Below are 19255 nucleotides of genomic sequence, written 5' to 3'. Positions count from 1 at the left end.
AACATATATTTACAGAAAGTGAAGGTGCTAATGCACTGAAAGGAACAGTAAAGTGAGGGGAACAGTAAAGATGGAGTATCAGCATGTTGACATTGCTAACTTTCGTACTTTTTTTTTCTTGTGAATTGTGTGATCTTATCCAAATGTTAGCCTTGAATTTTTGTATGTTAGATGATTGTTTCTCAGTAACTTTTACTGAGTATTTTACTGTCTCTTTCAGATAGTCTTACAAATTTCTCTGTCCTTGCCCTCCTCCTTTAGCATCCTGAGACAAAGTAGTTAATAATGACATAGTTTTAAAATCACTAGGATGGAGTCACTCCATCTGGTTACACCTAGCAAAGCCATCAGAATAAACCAAGTGCATAAGTTGTCCAGAGTGTCCTTTGGAGAAAGGCAGTTCCTTTTGGAGGGAGCTCCCACTGGGCTGGGCCAGGATCTCCTGCCATAACTTCCTCACCCAACTGTGTAAAGCACACAGCTCTAAAAACTACTTCATTACTGAGAGCTGTCTGCTTAAGCGAGGAGGGTTGGATTCATACACACTTTGTTGCTTTCTTCTCTTAACGTTGATTAATAATTCATTGTAAATTTTTTTCTATCTCTGTCCTCTGTCGCAAAATAACTGCAACTATTTCATGTCTGGCGGTTTTCAGTCCTCACTAATTCTGAAGAAGGGCAGCTGTGCTATCAAACCACTCCTGTGCGAACACTCACAAGAAGTAAACTGGAAGGGCAGCTAAAGTCTTAGTATTTGTTATTGGCTAATTTCAGCTTCTAGCATCCAGTGTGGAAACAGGATAAGCTGTTGCTCATCACCTGTGTCTGATAGATTGTGTCTCTGCGTATTCAGTGGGAAAAGCAATAACAGTAGTGGCAAAGGTAAAAAGGCTTCAGACCAAAGGCTTTCACTTGTCAGGAAATCCAGGTTTTTATTATAATAATTTATTTTTAGTAGATAATTCCATTTACATTACTATATTTCTATTTCTTTTATCATTGATCTACAGTGATGAATTAGCTTAAGATTAAGAATGCAGTTGTCTCGGACTCAAAACACGTCTAGTCCAGAAGACATTGTGGTATTTGTCTTGCAGATCACTGTATCTGTTTCATCTGCTGTCAGAAGATTAAATACTTCAGCAAACCTGGCCAGAACAAAATTTAATAAATGAATGTATCATTATAGTGATTGCAGGAAGCTGTGACCTTTTCTGTGTTTTTCTGGATAGTGTTTGGTTTCAAAGTAAATTAGCAGTAAGAAGCCAATGATCCATAAGGACACAATTTACTGTCTTAAAAGGAAACTACTGCTTTTTCTTTGTGGGAGGGATTCAAGGCTTTAAGACTGTACTTTAGACTCCTTTGCTGTATATTTGAGTCTGCAGTTTCAGGTGGTCTAACAAGCTCAACAGGAATGCAGCTAAAGAGCTTCTCCAGTGAATATGTGCATTCCTTATGGGTGATATATATGTATTGTAATGGTTAAAGAGACAAAACAGACCATTGGAGATCATTCTTTCCCTTACCTCTTTAAAAAGTAATGCTTATTTCTAAATACTTAGTGAGTTGAGATTTCAGGTTTTTGTTTTTAAGAAAACTTTGCTGCAGAAAAAAGCTAGTGATATCAGTACACGGTAGAAAGAGATATTCAGACTGTGTTAGATGCCTTTCCAAGAAAAGATCAGCTTAGTATTTATTCATGGCCAAAAAATCAAATTAAGTATTGGGAATTGTTAGAAAAGGACCTAAGGTATCGTTATACCACGATATACATCTGTAGATTCCGTATTTTGGATAACTCTGAAATTCTTACTTGCTATCTGATAGATAATAAAACAAGTAAAGGTTCAGAGAAAGGTGATTAAATTGATTATAGACATAAAACAGTTTACATAGAGGAAGTGAATGAACAAGGATCTTCAGTCAGGAAAGAGAAAACTAAGTGAGAACATGATGAACATATAAAATATGTGTGATGTGGGAGAAAATAAACAGTATGGGAAAATAAACACGTTTGCTCTTTTAAAAATTGCTTCAAAGCCTCTTTGTATGTGTAAGATTAACAGTTTTCTGTCCTTGCAACTTCAGTTTGGGAATTATGTAGTCGTTTTAGTGAGTGCTAATTATATTTAAAATCCTTTAAGTGTCACCTGGAAGGTGTAACATTTTTTATTTATATTTTTCCTCACTCTGAAGATGTACTGAAAGCTTGTTTTAATTACATTGCATTTGGTAAGAGAAGTGGCTTGAAATCAGTTCATGGTCTGCTATGTGATCTCCTATATAATGAATAAAATTGGCTAAAAAACGGAGCCTTGGAAAAGTATTTCCTAACTGTCAGTTATAAATAATTAGCCATAGCGTATAAAACAGTCTAGCTCAGCTATGCGTGAGGTTACAGACAGAAATGGGATGGTGAAAGTGAGGGGTTCTGTTTCATAGAAAACTTTGTTACAGACATATTATATATGCCCTTCTAATATTTTCACTAACTGTAGTATCTGTGCATCATATATATCTAGAGTGTATGAAAGGTCAGGATCTAAAGAGACAGTTGTCTACTAATTAGTGGCTAGAAATACCCTATTCGATGACAATCACCATAAAAATATCAAATCTCCTCTTGCTGAAAGGCTTTTAAAGGGAGGTCAATTAACTGGCTGTTACACAGTGGTTTTCTGATTCATGCAGAAGCATTTGACACTGGACATCCTATTAGCCAAGGACCTTTCTTTAAGGGGAATTTAGCCGGTGTACTAAGCTGAGGGTTGAAAGTCTCTGCTCCTGGTGCTTCGGTATGTGCCTGGTAAGAACTGTAGCTCCTGAAAGTAGAATCCTTATCCAACAGATCAAGTTTCAAGCAATGTGTCATTTTTGATACGATGAGCAGAATACTCTGGTCTTTCTGAAGCTGGAGGATGAACTTGGGAAGCACAAGAAGTGTAATTTGTTAAAGCTGATAGCATTCAAAAATAGCATAACAGCTTTTTAGCAGGATGTGTTTCAGTTGAGACATGGTCTGCTTCTGAAAGTAATCCCTGCTTTAGCTGGAGAGGAAAGACACTTTGTCTTGTCAGTAGAAATACATTGACATTTTCCTTGCAAAAACTGTAGGAAATGTTCTGCACCTGCCTTTACATTTGTGTGATTAATTTCAGTCAGATCAATAGACTCTAACTTCAGCTTACTCATTTCAGCAATTACTCATGTGCTTGTCCATAATTAGGCCCTTGGATGAGGTAAGATCCAGCAGAAGTCATGCAGATGACTCAGGCATTACTTCTTTCAGATGCCAATAAAATGATGAAAGACTTGCAGTTGAAGATCTTGAAATGTGCAAGCAAATATCTTGGAAAGATTTGGGAGACTCTTTCTCAGAAATCTAAAATCAGATTTTGTTAAGTGCCCTATGCCAAGGTAACTACAGGTTTTCTGAATTACTGGCCAAGGAGAATTATTATCCCTGGAAGACCTGTATTTAAATTATCAAGAGAAAAATTAACTATGTCAGAGGCAGGTAAAGTAATGGAATAAAGTACTTGCAGTACATAATTCTTGGGTTTAGTGACTTTTATGGGTTAGTAAAATAATAGTATTCATGGTATGTTTGAGTACTTGCACTTAAATGGATAGTGCCATTGAACTCAAATTATTCACAGAATAAAACTTACTGTATGTATGAACATTTTCTTGTTTGGGGGAGAGTCAGTGATTTTGTACTTTTTTTTTTTATATATAGTGTGATTGCCTGGTGTTTCTTGAAAGCTGAATTTACAATGCCTTAATAAATTTGAAAATGTTGACATTTTTTAACTTCTCTAAAACCAAGATTATTTTCAGATTAGTAAGAAGTTTTCTGAGTAACATCTATGTTTATTTGCACATACTTTTGTTAATGTCACAGATTAAATCACTTTAATGACTGCAAATTGTATCCATTCTTCTTCATTTTCCTCTGCTTTTCTTCCCAAATTGTATTTTTCATGCAGGCCTCCTCAAGCTTTGCTTGTCTCATTTCATTTTATTTTTTTTCTCCCAGAGGCTCTGATGCATCCTCTGGCCTCTCTCCATGTTTTCTTAAGTAGCCATGACACTCCTGGTTTTTGTTTTTTTCTTCACTGTCTGCTTGGTTTTAGTTCCCTCCTGTCTTTTCCTCACCGACAGTTTTTCCTCTCCTGGCCAATTTGACTGGTATATTTGTGCCTCTCTGTTTCTTTATAGACTCATCTGTTCACTTCCTTTTGTAATGTCTTTGTTCCCTTTTTCACTACTGTTTTGTTATCTCTTTAAGATGTCTCCTAAATCCCCCTTGCTCACTGCTCCTCACTTCTCAAACTCACCTGCTCTCCTATGATTTTTGGTACCAGTGTTCCTCTGCAGGAGGCGCTCAGACCTCCTTGTCTCCCTCCCCAGCCCTGCCCCCAGTGCCAGCACACCTTGCTGCTCTTGCCACGCTTCCGCAGGCACTAGGCCATGGTGGGGATCTTTGGTGACAAGAAGCTGTTCATTTTGAGTCTGAAGATTCTGATTTATGTGTTAAGCTTGCTGTCAATAGCTCATTAATCTCAGAATTCTTTTTTTTTTTAATAAAAAACCCAACAGAAATCAGTTGGATGTACTTTTAAATGGACAAGCACATCTGGTTTTGCTGGGACAAATACCCATTGACTAAAGCACAGGCTCTCCTGTGGTTAGAACAGGAGTCAGGGATAGAAAACATAACACGTTAAATCCATTTTGTCAGTGAATGTGACACCATTTTCTGCAAACTGTTTTGTAGATTTTCCCAGGGCTGTTTTAATAGCCAGAAGTAATGGATTATTTATTGTTCTCTAGAGACTATTCTTTCATTTAGTAAATTTGTTCTAAGGCAGTTTCCTCTGGTAGTTGATCTGTGTTGTAACTTTGCAATTTTTTTCCTTAAGCTTCTTTTTAGCTGTAATATACGTATCTCGTTTTCATTTGGAATAAGCTAGCAATCAAATATTTGGAGATGAGTTATTATGTTATCTTTTTTCTCCTGAGCCATCTCTATCATGTAGCATCTGCTTCTTTGGTTTTGCAAAATCACTGCAGAGTAGCTAAGTAGAACTTTTTGATTTATATTTGCATACTCAGGAGTGTGCATGGCTATATAAAAACAGGTAAGTATTATTCATCTTGGATGAGAGGAAGCAGGACACAGTTTTTGTTGTATAAATACACTTTTGCAAGCCTCCTTAGTTGTTGGTCTGTTACATGTAATCATGGGGTGGCTGCTTTAGGTGGCCTTGCTTGAGCTTGGGGCAGGACCAAACAGTTCCCAGAGGCTTCTTCCAGTCGCAACCATTTGGTGATCCTGTGATCACCGTAGCTGGCATCTGTGTAGGAATTTATTTCTATTCTAACCAGAAGGGCTCTTCTATAGGTCTTTTTAACCAGCTTCCAACTTAAACTAACATTTATTCTTTCCTGTCCATTAATATAAAATCGTATATCTTGACTGTAAGATTCTAAGCTCCTTTGGCTTTTTAACAGTTGCGTGTAACAATGAGCATCACTTGAAAAGCTGAAGTGTGAAGGTAATACCATTTATGAATCTCACGTATCTTTTATTGTCATTTTAGTCATCAGAGGCAAGAAGAATTATTTTGTTTATGTTTTGTACATTATTTGAAATGAGTACACACTATATATTTCCTAAATATTTATTAAGAAAAAAAGGCAAAAAACCTCTAAGACCTAAAATGGCTTCTCATGTTTTCAGTGGATTGCCAAGATGGTTCATCTCTTCTGTTTGCTTTTTGAGCAGTCTATCTGGAATCAATGGGCACTTAGAGTACAGAGCCGAGATTGACAGCTCAGTCAAAAACAGAATGAAAATGGATTGAACAGATGAAAGAGCAATATCCTTTTCTGGCTTTGCCTATGCATCCATGACCATCTGCTCCATTAAGGACTAGTTGTCAAATCTTTTGGATTTAGTAAAGCATTGTCAGTCTCCACCTGGCATCTTAGCTGTTATCTTAAAGGAGGGACCTATCTTCAGATTTACTGTAATTACAAACTTAGGTACTATTTTTACTGTTTTCAGCTCTTGTAGCATAGGTGTTTTAAAATACCACCAGTCATTTTTTGCAGTGCTGAATTAAAATATTTAATTATCTTGCTATAGAGTTGCTCTAAATATCAGTAATTGTTCTTACATGTGCCAGAAATGTATTTTTTCCAAATTGAACTGTTGAAAAAGTGCTGATAGCAAATGCCAGCATCTTTACATTAGATAGATGTGTATACCTGTAAAATATCCATACCAACAATGCTTTCCTACTCCATAGCATAAGATGGCCACTAAATGAAGTTGAAACTTAAATTAAGCTGAGCTGATTCCAAACTCTATAGAGGTTATTTCCCATTCCTCATTAATACTTGGTACAAACTCAAGGCAGGATGGATCGCGGAAGTGATCTTTACAGTTTCTATATAGGATGCTTATCTCACAAACACTTGTGGATTTATTTGCCATTATCTTCATATTAGGAGGAGTGCTTTCCACAAGTAAATGTAAAGTTTGGTGAAAACTATTAATCTTTGTAATGATCTCAAGTTGTGCTACTGTAGAACACCGTAAGAATAGTAACTTCCATGCATTTTAGAGAATTAGGGAAATGCAGGGAGGGTTTAGAACAGCATGGTATGTTTTAAGAAAACTTCTACAATATAATTCGTATAAAATAAAAATATAACAGTATTATTAAGGACATTATGATATCTGTAGTTTTTATGGTCAAATATGGTTTTTATTGTGTAATATGTTCACTGTGGTCAAAACCACTAGTGTAATGTAAGAGCAGATTGCGCTAACAAGATCCAGGAAAAGTAATATTTCTGTATGCTTTGTTTATACCTGACAGAAAAGCTGAATTTGTCATAAAAATGCATTATAACACTTCCCAGCCCATGCATTTAGTCTTTCAACGGTTCAGAAAATCCCCTGATCATGAGTAGGAAACTTTTCTAGACAAGCCCTTCAATTTCTGCAGGATCCAACTTCTCCTTTTTTTCTGTAATAACTGAAAGCAAATTATTCTTCTGGTATCCACCATTGCAGAACAAAGTCTACAAATCTTGAAACTGATTTAGATAGAGAGCTCCACAGTTTCCTCAAAGTCTTATATTTTACAACGCTTCTATAGAATGAAAAATAACCAAATCTTTGTAAGTTTTAATTGCTGCTACTCTGAGTCCATTTCATTTTCAGAGTGCACTTGCTGATAAAATATTTGAAACAAAAAATATATTGTCTTAGGGGATTTTTTTCTCTTTATTGACAACAGAAAAGTTGAGGTTGCACCATAACTTCTACAGTTTTAAGCTTTCCTTTCTTCATAGGCAGACATTGCTCTTTGTAGTTTCAAATTATTAGCACCAAAACATCAAATTACTTTATGCCACATGAAATCAGATTGCAATATTAATACTAGAATTATCACCTGCGAATGAACTGGTTATGTGTGAACCAGTTTTGCAGCTCAAATGTTAGCAAGTCAGTGAGCATAGTAATTGCATGCTGGTGTCAAGGTAAAGAGAAACTCCATGGTTACTGTCAGCTCAATGCCATGACCTCATGTCCTTGAGAGCTAGAGCTAAATAAACTTTCCATTTGTCATGAATTGCATAAGGCATAGTAGGAGCTGGGTATAGTCATACAGTGGTTTCAGATGTGGAATTTGAGAATAAGGTTGTCAATTAACAGCAGATATTTGCGAATAGTGCTATCAGTTAATAATGGTATCATCAGTTGCTCACAAATTCTGGTGTTTATTTGTGGTTAGAAGTATTGCTGTCACCATTTCAAGGACACATAGGTGAGATCCTTCCATCAGAAGTATAATAGGACACTTTTAAAAACTGGGATAGGTAGCGAACAGTATCCTTTGGGCAGGAAGCACATTAAAGGGGTAAAGCTGTTCTTTCTGACTAAGGCATGTGATACTTGTTTAAAAACTGAATGTAGTTGAGTTGGTGTCATATGCCAGTAACAACTGAGTTGGTTTAGATGTCATTTTTTTCAGTATAATTTACTTTCCAAAATATTAATAGCTTTGTATATTAAGCTGAACTACCAGTCCACATCAAGTTACTTAGTGTTAAACAATACAGTAATATCTAGATTTTATAAAAACCTTAATATTGTAGGTTTATGCAAAGGAGGCACATAGAACATAGATAAGGTCCAGATGCCACAGAACTGTTCTGAAGATAGTAATCCATAGCCTGTTTCCTTTGCTACTTAATGTTTAATGACTACACCATGGATATTACCGTTCTTGGTTATTTATGTATTATAATACTGTTTCTACCTTTCCTGCAGCATTTAATGCCTGATTAAACCCATTCACATCATATTAAAATGAATCTGTATCTGTTCTGCCTCTCACTGTCAGCTGGCATTTCACAAATCCATTTTTATTTTACTAGTAACAGTGGTTGATACTTAACTTCTAAAACTTGAGGGGGTTTTTGCATAAATCATCTATGTATCAATGAGCATAGTCTTTTCCAAAACTGCTTTTTACCTGCAGGACAGGAAAGCTCAATGTAACGTGTTCGCTGTGTGAACACTAAAATGTCCTGTACTGGATGTCCCTTCTCATCTGGTATTTATGTAGCTGATAAAGAATTGTCTTTTCAGTTGCAATAATGTTCATAAATGTTTGAAGAAATAGTCTTTTCTGTGGTACATGATGTTCATCAAAGAAAACTTTAAAACCTCTTGGCATTAAAATCAAGAATAGTTACATCTGTATTTTTTATTATGTAATATAGTATGCTAGGTACACAGTAATCTATGTTGTGTGTTGCTGATTAAGGCCTCATCCTGCAGATATTTATAGATGTACTAATTTTATGCACATAAATCTCAATCTCAATGGCTGGAAGGGACCTTGAAAGATCATCTATTGATTTTCCTACTTAAATGGGTAAAGCTGAGCTATGATCAGGGCTTTTAAGCTGAAGTCTTGCGCTGTTAGTGTTGTCAAATGCATTTCCTTCTGAAGAACAGTTATCCATGCTTATCAACCACCTTCTCCCCAAACCCCCAAATCAGCCTTTCATTTTTCTGTAGAGTACTTCACTGTATAATATGTATAATACGTGGAAAAGTAAGTATACATTACATACAATGACTTGCACGTTTCAGGACTAAATTATGTTTGATCAAACACATTCATGATAACGTGACCAACAGATAGGAAGGATTTCCCATGCAATACCTAAATCTCTCTGTTTTCTTGTTAGCCAACCAATGGGATCTTCATGAGTGCATTTCTCATTGTTTTACCTCTGGAGTCCATGGCTCATGGGCTTTTCCATGAACTGGGGAACTGCTTGGGAGGAACATGCGTTGGGTATGCCGTTGTGATTCCCACCAACTTCTGCAGGTATAGTTACCATCTATTTCAACTTCATAGTAATGTAGGTGTACTGTTAGCTCGTAGAGGAAATGCAGTGCTATTGTTTGTAATTTTCAATAATTACATACAAATTTAAATAATAGGCAAATTTTGTAGTCTTACCTTCAAAAGGAGTGACAACTCCACCTTTTTACATGTATTTCATTTACTTCTAGAAATCCACTGATCACTTTACACTGATTGCCAGTGGTGCATAGGCAGATTCCACAGTTCATATCTCATGCAAAGGAGGACTAGGGCATTTGCTGAGTGTTTTGAATTTTATTAAATAGATGGTGTCCACATTTAAGGGACACTGAAATTAGATTTGCAAGTGGAACATGTGTCAGTTATTGCTGTTGTGATTTTACATCTGAATTGTGTTCCAATATAAACATTGCCATATGAGAAATGCTTGGAGGTGGAAGGATCATACTGTTATTATTTGCCTATTTATGGTTTTTTCTTACAAGCTTTAAAAATGCAAATGCTACTTTAGCTGTATCATTAAAATTGTGTGTACACGTTGGGTTTTTTTGTAAATGATAAGAGTTCTGTAAGTTATGTATTTGTGTTACAAAAGAAACAGCGTGGTAAGTTGAAGTGGAAGGCTTGAAAATAGAACTGCCCAGTTTATGAAAACTGCCCAACTTGCACTATGTGTAAGGGATTCAGTGGATAGGGAAAAAAGTTAACAGGCAAAGTAACAGCAGATAGCATGCTGGTCTCACATGACTCTATCTTTAGTGTAAAATACTGTAAAAATAAATATTCTGAGCTTTCATCGACAGTCTTCAGCTGTGCACTCATTTAAGAAAAAAATCCATGTAGTAAACTATTGTTAGGGATTTTTTTCCTCCCAACATTTACATGACAATGGAAATAAATTCTTTTTGTTTCCATGGCAATAATTTAATTCTTTTAGTGTATTACATTACATTGTTCTGGCTCTGGCGGTTCCCCCTAATTTCTGTGTGAATGAGATAGATACTCTAGAGCAACTATTAGGACCTGACAGAACTAAACTTCCTTATTAACAAAGCTTGACTGTTTCAGTAATGGCACCGATCTTCACTTGCTAAGACAAACAGTAAAGATGATGTATTCAATATAATTGTAGTAGTGGAACATAAAGGTGCTAGACAGGTGAGGAGGTGCCAAATTTAATTAACTAAACCAAAAAAGAAAGCAGATGGCTTTACACACAGACTTGTAAATAAATACGTGAAGAATACATATATACATACAGAAATGCATATAAAAAAACCCAACTCAAATTAATATTTTCTACTAGTAAAGTAAGTCCATCTTCGTATTTTCATCCACAAAATGTGTCTGTTGCCCAGGGAAGCCAGGGACTTTTTTTGTTACATATGCATATGCATGTATATGCACACAGAACGCTATATATACATGTTTTCTTCCAGGTCTAGTTTGTAGTTTGCTTAGAACTTTCATTTTCCAAGCAGTGAGTACTGTCATCTGAAACATTTCTTGTGCTGAAAGATCAGCATCTGAACAGCAGGCACAAGGGCAACTGTGTTTGTGTAGTACCACAGATTGAATAACGGCTAGTTTGGAACAGAGAGAAATGAATTCAAAATAGCTGGGCAAAATGCGTACTTGCATCTCTCTTTAGTCTATTATTGGAAACTAGTTTGCATGATGTTTTGTGCAGGCTAACATTCATTTTCCCTGCACTTCTCTCCAGCTGTGTGAGAATAAATGCCTGTCTGAAGGCAATGCTCTTTCAGTGAAACTGAATGAAATCATTGAAGCTCAGCGTGTTCATATCACAGCTGCTCTCCCTCTCCCTCTGTCTGTCAGCTGCAGGAATAGCACAGGGCTGTGTAAGGACCATCTTTTGAAGTGTGACAGAAGGGAAGGGGGAGATAGTGGTCCCTCATTCAAATACACTATCTTGAATTGTTTATAAACTGTACATTTCAAGTAAATTTTAATTTAGAACAGTGCTACCTTATAGCAGAAAACAATAGGAACAAGAAAAAAGTCAACAGTTGCTAAAATCTAAGTGTGAAATAATTCAAAATCATAATCATAGCTGGTTTTCTTCTCCTTAGTCCTGATGGCCAGCCAACTCTTCTTCCACCTGAGCATGTACAAGAGCTAAATCTGAGATCTACTGGCATGCTTAATGCCATCCAAAGATTTTTTGCATATCACATGATTGAGACATATGGTTGTGACTACTCTACAAGTGGACTAACCTTCGATACCCTTCACTCCAAGATCAAGTCTTTCCTTGAACTTCGGACAGCAGATGGGCCCAGACATGATACCTACATTTTATATTACAGCGGTCACTCACATCGCACTGGCGAGTGGGCACTGGCAGGTAACTGGTTTGGGGTGGTTTTTATTGATAGTTTTGGTATTGATAAACTTGCCAAATCAAGTAATTTGTTCCTTAAAAAACAATCATACTATATGGAAAAATGTTGACGTTTTGGTCACATTTATTATCTAATAGTCCAGAATGGTAACCATGAGTCTTTGGAGAACAAGTTTATACAAGTTCCTGGCAGGGAAGGATGAAAAGAAAGGGCAATATGCAGAGCCCAGCTGTTAAGAGATTCAGGGGCTACAAGGAATGATCAAGATAGGCAAGGTTGCAGGGTCACTACTTCTGCTGGTGATGAGAATGGAGAAATGCAGAAGCCCCTTTTGAATGCATTTAACTATGTGTAAAGAAGCAGCTCTTTCCTTACCTTGCTTTGTATGACAGTCAGATGTGTTAATTCATGAACTTCTGTGTCTTTTTAGTATTTAGCCACTTTGTTCAAAATCGTTTTGCAGCTGATTAATCTTACATTTCTTCTCAAAATTTAGACAATTTTGAGGTCCACAACAGTGGACCTGCTTTAGCAGGGTGTTGGACTATATGATCTTTCGAGGACCCTTCCAACCCATTCTGTGATTCTTTGTGATTCTCTGGCCCCCAAATACATAAGTATAAACTTGATTTAATACTTCATGTTTTCCATACAGTTCAACAAGTTTTAAAGATCACTTGGGTTTTTTTCCCAGAAAAAGCAGAGTGGAGGGTGTGGTTAGTAGGTTGAGAGAGGTTCTCCTCCCCCCTCTACCCTCATGAGACCACATCTGGAATATTGTGTCCAGTTCTAAGCCCCTCCGTTCAAGAAGGACAGGGAGCTACTGGAGAGAGTTCATCACAGGGCCACAGAGATGATGGAGTGGAGCATCTCCCTTAAGATGAAAGGCTGAGGGAGTTAGTCTCCTCCAAGCTAAAGGGCCCTGAGGGTTGATCTCAATGTTTACAAATACATAAAGGGCAGGTGTCAGGAGGATGAAACCAGACTATTCTCAGTGATGTCCAGTGATAGGACAAGGGGCAATGGGTACAAGCTGGAACATAAGAGGTTCCAAAGAAACATAAGGAAAAACTTCACTGTGAGGGTGAGGGAGCACTGGAACAGGCTGCCCAGATGGGTTGTGGAGTCTCCTTCTCTGGACACATTCAAAACTCACCTGGACGAGTTCCTGTGTGACCTACTCCAAGTGGTCCTGCTCTGGCAGGGGAGTTGGACTAGATGATCTTTTGAGGTCTCTTCCAATCCTTAAGATTCTATGTTTCCCCCCCCCCCCCCCCCCCCCCCCCAAAGAGAGATTTCCCCTGAATTCTCAGGAATATTTGTTCACTGTAATGACCAAGGGCAAGGCAGAGTGAATTATGCAGTGTCCTGTGTCACTGTGTCAGTTAGGCTGATGTGAAGGACTGCATTCATGTCCTTAACATATGTTACGTTGTTTTTGTAAAAGGTAGAATCAGTAAGAGAAACAGGAGGCGGGTATACAGTCCACACTAGAAAAGCAGGTCTTCAAACACACAGCAAACCTACGTGGTTTCTTAATGGGGTAATGTTAAAATGAAAAAGTTAAAATGAAATGCAGTGATGTTCAGCTTTCTCACAAAGCTCTTTTCAGTTCTCTGTCCAGTCACATTTTCAGCTTCTACTTGGAGATATCTATAGTCACATAAAGGATAGGAATGGGCAGCTGTCACGTGTCTTGCATTCTTTTTTGTGATTCATTTTAGATAAACCATGGAGTGTAACATGATACTCCTTCCAGATAGTACCGTTCTGGAATGTAACTCCAAGTATAAACTGAAAAGCTGAAGACTATTTGTGTCATGTATTGGAGAGCGGCGTTTTGTGACAGGTAGAACATTGGGTCATTGGCTCCAGTAATGTGCACCATCCTCTGACCTCTGAAGAGGATGAAGAGAGATGGCAACAATGAAATATGACATTTGGATCTAACAGAGAAAGTATTACCTTGCTGACAGCTCATGCCGTGATATGACACAGCAGTAGCAGTGTGGTCTTTGCTTTGTAAGGACATGTTTGAAAGGATGTTTACTGGATTTATTAGTTCACTAATGATATTTCTCTGTTGTTGGAAGCTGAGATGTAACACAGTGGTGTATAAAAGAAACTGTTAAGTAATCATGCATAAAGTATGAGCAGTCAAATGACCTGTGAGGTCATATTCTCTTTGTGAAAGCAAAGGCAGGAGCTGAGCTTTGTCACAGTTGCTGGAATTGGTGGCTTAACAGCCTGTAAAACCCACCAAAGGGCCAGCTGTAGCAAGACACCTGGTTTCCTTACCCAGCTTGGTGCCTGAATCTTGTACTGACTAGGTTTGTGTGTTTGATGTCAGCAGGGTTAGAAAATTGAGCATGTGTGTGTGTGAGAAGGCTGAGATGGCTTCTTTGGGCAGTTCTGTGCAGTACTGTTTTGATGTGACTTAACGCCGCTGTATAGCTACTTTAAAATAAAGTTTATTTATAAACCTTTAAAATATGAACAAACAAAAGACAGTTTTACTGCAAATTGACACAAAAGGCTTACCTAGAAAAGGGAAACTGCTTCTATATAAGTCTCTGTAAAATAACCACAGCAATTTGGAGATCGCATACCAAGACAAATCTTTACTCTAGGTTTGTATATTGAGATGTTCTTTGGTAGTGAATTTTCCAGGTTTGCTCTATTTTTGTAGCCCTGTTGTAGCCTTGTAATCTCACTTTAACTGCAATAGCATGCTCAAAGCTTTAACTCTGAACTATTAATTTGAAGCACTGTTTGTCACTCCTTACAGTTAGAAGTGGAATTCCATTTGAGATTCATCTGTGCAGTTAAATTCCTGCTAATAAGATTTTAAACGCTGCTAAATATACTTCTAGTCCACAGTGAAAATCACTGTGGAGTCAAACTGTGGTTACTTTAAATCACATTTTTGTACCTTTCTTGTAAAAGTAATCTTATTTTTAAAATAAGTTGATATTTTCAAACTAGAGTGCTTTTATTGTAAATCTGTATCATGCCTGCCAACACCCAGACATACCAGTTCTTCACATTAATACTCACTATGGAGCCACTGGAGATTTATTCACTCATTTGCAAGATGTTTTCCATAGGCACTGGAGTAAGTAGTTTGCTTTTCAAAGCTATTTAGATCCTGCAGTTATCCATTACACTTAAGCAGAGGGGCTTCCCACTATGGGTAACTTAATTACAGTCTGCTCTTTCACAGCATTGTTGGAGCAAGAGCTGAGATGGTACATGAGGACTTGGACACTCTAGTTGCAAGTGTTTTCTGAGCAGATAGGAAATAAATATCGTGGAAAATTTCCTATGAGATTTTTGTTTGAGTGAGTTGTAAATCTGTACCAGTTTTTATTTTCTTGAAGCTCTGAAGACAACTGTGTCTGTAAAGTGAATCTTTCTATTTCTGATCACGTGAATTTTTCAAGCCAAAGCAATGGCTGTGCTTGTAGGTGGCCTTCTCATTGTGCTTTGAAACCATTAGCATGTGTGGTGTTCAAAAGTCTTCTCTTTTCCTTAAAAGAGGAGTCCTGTATAATATTAATAAAAACATATTTGAGTCCTTTTCTTTCCTGAAAATTATTAAGGTTTAATGCAAAATAAGCTCAATTTCAGGTTTTCTTTCCTTGTTTAGCTATTTCCAGGTTTCTTCAGTTGGCTCTAAGTTCTTTCACTCTGTGAGGGAATTTTGGGGGTGTGTGTTCTGGGGTTTAGTTTTTTTTAATCAAAGGTGAGTCAAGGGCCTCATCCACCACAGCAAGTCATGTGGAATCAGTTAATACCTCTGTGGAGATCTGTAACATCTAGAAACAGGGAAGATCAGCTGAAAACTTCTGTTGTATCTGTCCACATTCTTGAAGTAAGGGATTCTTCAAACCTGCAGTCAAAATTCTACAGAAGTTTCTGTTTCATTGTCCTGATATTAAATCTTTTTTCGCTTGTGGCAGGGGGTGATGCTTTACGACTTGACACACTGATGGAGTGGTGGAGAGAAAAGAACGGCACTTTCTGTTCTCGACTCATCATCGTTTTAGACTGCGAGAACTCTCAGCCTTGGGTTAAAGATGTAAGAAAAGTAAACGACCAGTATGTTGCAGTGCAAGGAGCAGAAATGGCCAGAGTGGTAGACATCGAGGAAGCAGACCCTCCACAGCTCGGTGACTTCACCAAGCAGTGGGTCGAGTACAACTGCAACCCCGACAGCAACATCAGCTGGTCGGAGAAGGGCCGTGCGGTGAAGGCGCTCTATGGGGTATCCAAACGCTGGAGCGACTACACTTTGCATTTGCCAACGGGGAGCGACGTTGCCAAACACTGGATGATGTACTTCCCACGCATCACCTATCCCTTAGTACATCTGGCAAACTGGTTTTGTGGCCTCAATCTGTTCTGGGCCTGTAAAGCATGCTTTAGGTGCTTGAAAAGACTGAAAATGAGTTGGTTTCTTCCCACAGTGCTGGACACAGGACAGGGTTTCAAACTTGTCAAATCCTAGTTAGCAACCAAAGAGAAAATGAGAAGTGAGAGCTCTGGGAACTTTCTCACTGTACCACACAGAACTTTTTATATGACTGGGGTTTTTCTGAAAACGTCTGCTACGCTCACTTTATTCAGCTCTTTGAGCAGCTACAGTATATGCAACAGTTAGAAACTGCAATCTTAAGCAGAGGAGGGTAGGAATACGCTGTTGGGTTTTGTTACATGTCTGTATAAACATATGTAAGAGAATTATTTAATATGACCATGCTTTTTGGAGACAGTTCACGTGTTCTTACGTGTTACTTAAAGCAGCGTTTGTGCGGAGTCACCAGTTTGATGGATGGCAGCTCCTGTGAATATTACAGCATGCTTATTTGTCATTATAGGTTCAAATACAGGAAGGGAACCAAGCTAATGCCCAAATCACTCTAGATGTCCCTTAAATTATATGGTGGGGTCAAGAGTGTTATAAAACAGCACTGAGCCAGAAAATTAGAAGAAGGGAGAGTCATTGTAAGTAGCCACCAGCAATCTTTAGCTTTAGTTGCTTTTACATCTTCAGCCCCTGCCTCACTTTTCTACTGACATCAGTGGAAATTTGCCACAGAAAACAAGGAAATTGGACAACCCTCTAAAGTTCTGATGCTGCTCCATGAAAGTTTTCTGAAGCACAGTGTTAAAAACTTACAGTGTTACTTTCAAAATTCAGTATCTTGCTGGTGGAGTTCTTTTTTTCTTTTTTAATAATCCCAGTAGTTGATACATAGAACAAAAAGTGCACTGAAAGTTTTTCTCACTTGTTTGTGTGGTTCTGTCTTTTCTAGGCTCTTACTCATTTGTATTTTGAAAAGCCACCCTGAACAAAAAAGAAAAGCAAAAAAATACCGAGGAATTTAACAAAATAATCCATGGATAAAAAATAGAAATACAAGTGTTGCCTTGCTGCCACGTTTAGCTGAACTCTTGGCAGTGCTTAAGACCTTGATTATGTAAAGTGCTGAGTATGGGATTAGACTGATGAGTTCATTATCTATTAAAACCACAAGAAGAGTTTGTCAGAAAGAATGGATTATTCCCTTAGGACAGGAATGAATCCTGAGTATTCCTCAACTCTGGTCCTAATCTTGATCCTCCCACTGACAGAGCTGAAGGAGTCTCCAGAAATCCTGTCCTGGCCATCAGTCAGCACAGCTGCCTAACCTTCTGATCTTGTTTTCTCAAGTACAGAAAGTAAGGAGTGAAACAACTAAGCACCTAAGACAGTGATGGGTTTTTTGCATATGTGTGTGCAATCCAGTAGACCTGAAGTTTACCTTTTCCTGTTTCCATCATTATTTTAATTAAAATGTTAGACATTAGCTGGTGTTTATATAAAATATAACTTTTTTTGTTTTTTAAATTTAAATACATTAAAACCCTTTGGGAGCTCTTTAAGTCTTTGCAGTCAAGGATTTTTCTCTTTCCATTTGAGCTTTTTAGTCATCTTAAGTTAGAGAATCTGCTGACACTGATACCCGTAAGTAACTCCTGAACCACTCCTGGTGATTGCTTTACCAGATCTGCAATAGCCAGAATAATTTGCACCCACCACTTCAAAAGGGTGATTTTTGTAGGATTTACAAGTGACAGTCACTAATTTTCTTCATCACTCTGTATTACACAACTTGATTTAGCAAAACAGCACCGTCTACCCTACTTTGCTTTTCTCCATCCCCTTCTGCAAAGTGAAAAGCGGATAAAGAAATGAGATATCAAGACTCAGTTACATTGGGTCTTCTCTAAATCAATGCTGTGCCTACTGCTGCAGTGTGGATTTGAACAGTGGCTGTTCTCAGTAAGGATGGAGGATAATCAGACTGTCTAACTGTAGGTATCTAACTGAAGTTTCTGACATGGGAGCCTGAGGTAGGACTCCTCTCATGTAAATTCAGATGTCTGAAAGCTAAACGTCTGAATCCATGCTAGTGACCTGCTCCACTGCTCATTAACAAAGAGAAGGAAATATTTCCATAGGAAGACTCATTTTAGGATGAATTGTCGTGATTGTGCCTATTACATTTGGTTTGGTTTTGCTTTCATATGTCAAAGGTCAAGCAGGAAGATACTGTATGTCTGTTGAATAACCTTAGAGCACTTCTTTTCTTAGTCATCCTCTAGAGCCTGAGCTGGGTGCATAAGCTCCTTGTTCAAGCACATAAATTAGATACTTCAAGTTAGGCTGAAGGAGCATCCATCAGGTTGCAGAAAAGCGGCACTGCCTCGTCTGTAGAGGTAATTTTCAGCCATTTCTGGTTGATGACCTTTGAGTATAGAGAAAAAAGATTGCATAAAGGCAATCATTTGGTTTGTAAAATCACTGCAATTTTGACTGATATTTCAGTAAAAGTTCCTAATATGCATCATAAGCTGTTCCAACTGAGTGCTAGAAATTTTTAACAAAGTCCCCTTAAAGCAACCCTGTAATACCTGATGGTCACCTGTGAACGTTTGAAAGCCAAGAAGTTTTCCTTTCTGATTCGGAAAAGCTTTGAATATCAACCATAACACTTCCTGCTAATTCTTATAGGTAAATATAACTCTCTCCCTCCTACTGTTACAGTTTTATGAAGATCATTTTTACCTTTTTTTGTAAATCAAAGGGAACAGGAAAAGCGTGGGACCCTGATCTGTCCTCGGACTGTCAGCAGTGTCTGCCCTGACTGCAGCAGTGGGCCTGGCTTCGGGCACAACAAACCCAACAGTTGGTGCTGATCTTTCGCCTCTCTTCATCCGATGTTTTCCAGCTTACATAGCAAACTGTTAGCTTCTCTGTATAATAGACTGTGTGATCTTTAGCAGTTTACTGAATCAGCTAAAAATACAGAAAAAAAATATTACTTGTAAAACTAATCACACGTTTTCACACATTTTCACACGTTTTGGGTTTGTTGGTTAAAGAACTCTAGTTTCCTGAATCTGAAATAGTTT

The 19255-nt window shown here is 37.8% G+C and overlaps 1 protein-coding gene across 5 annotated transcripts in view; it reads left to right on the top strand.

Annotated features, from left to right (window-relative positions):
- TMEM168 (transmembrane protein 168) overlaps positions 1 to 19255 on the top strand; it is a 67845-nt gene that overhangs the window by 6929 nt on the left and 41661 nt on the right. For all 5 annotated transcript variants that reach the window (XM_062017420.1, XM_062017447.1, XM_062017439.1 and 2 more), the window contains exons 3-5: positions 9286 to 9428; positions 11522 to 11796; positions 15757 to 18854. In XM_062017420.1, the coding sequence (XP_061873404.1) occupies positions 9286 to 9428; positions 11522 to 11796; positions 15757 to 16304 (966 nt within the window). In that variant the 3' untranslated portion in view covers positions 16305 to 18854. The remainder of the gene's footprint in view (positions 1 to 9285; positions 9429 to 11521; positions 11797 to 15756; positions 18855 to 19255) is intronic.

This window comes from Colius striatus, chromosome 1 (genome assembly GCF_028858725.1).
Source record: "Colius striatus isolate bColStr4 chromosome 1, bColStr4.1.hap1, whole genome shotgun sequence".
Classification (NCBI taxonomy): Eukaryota; Metazoa; Chordata; class Aves; order Coliiformes; family Coliidae; genus Colius; species Colius striatus.
Note: the sequence above shows the minus strand (reverse complement) of the source record. Positions and strands in the feature narration are given on the sequence as shown.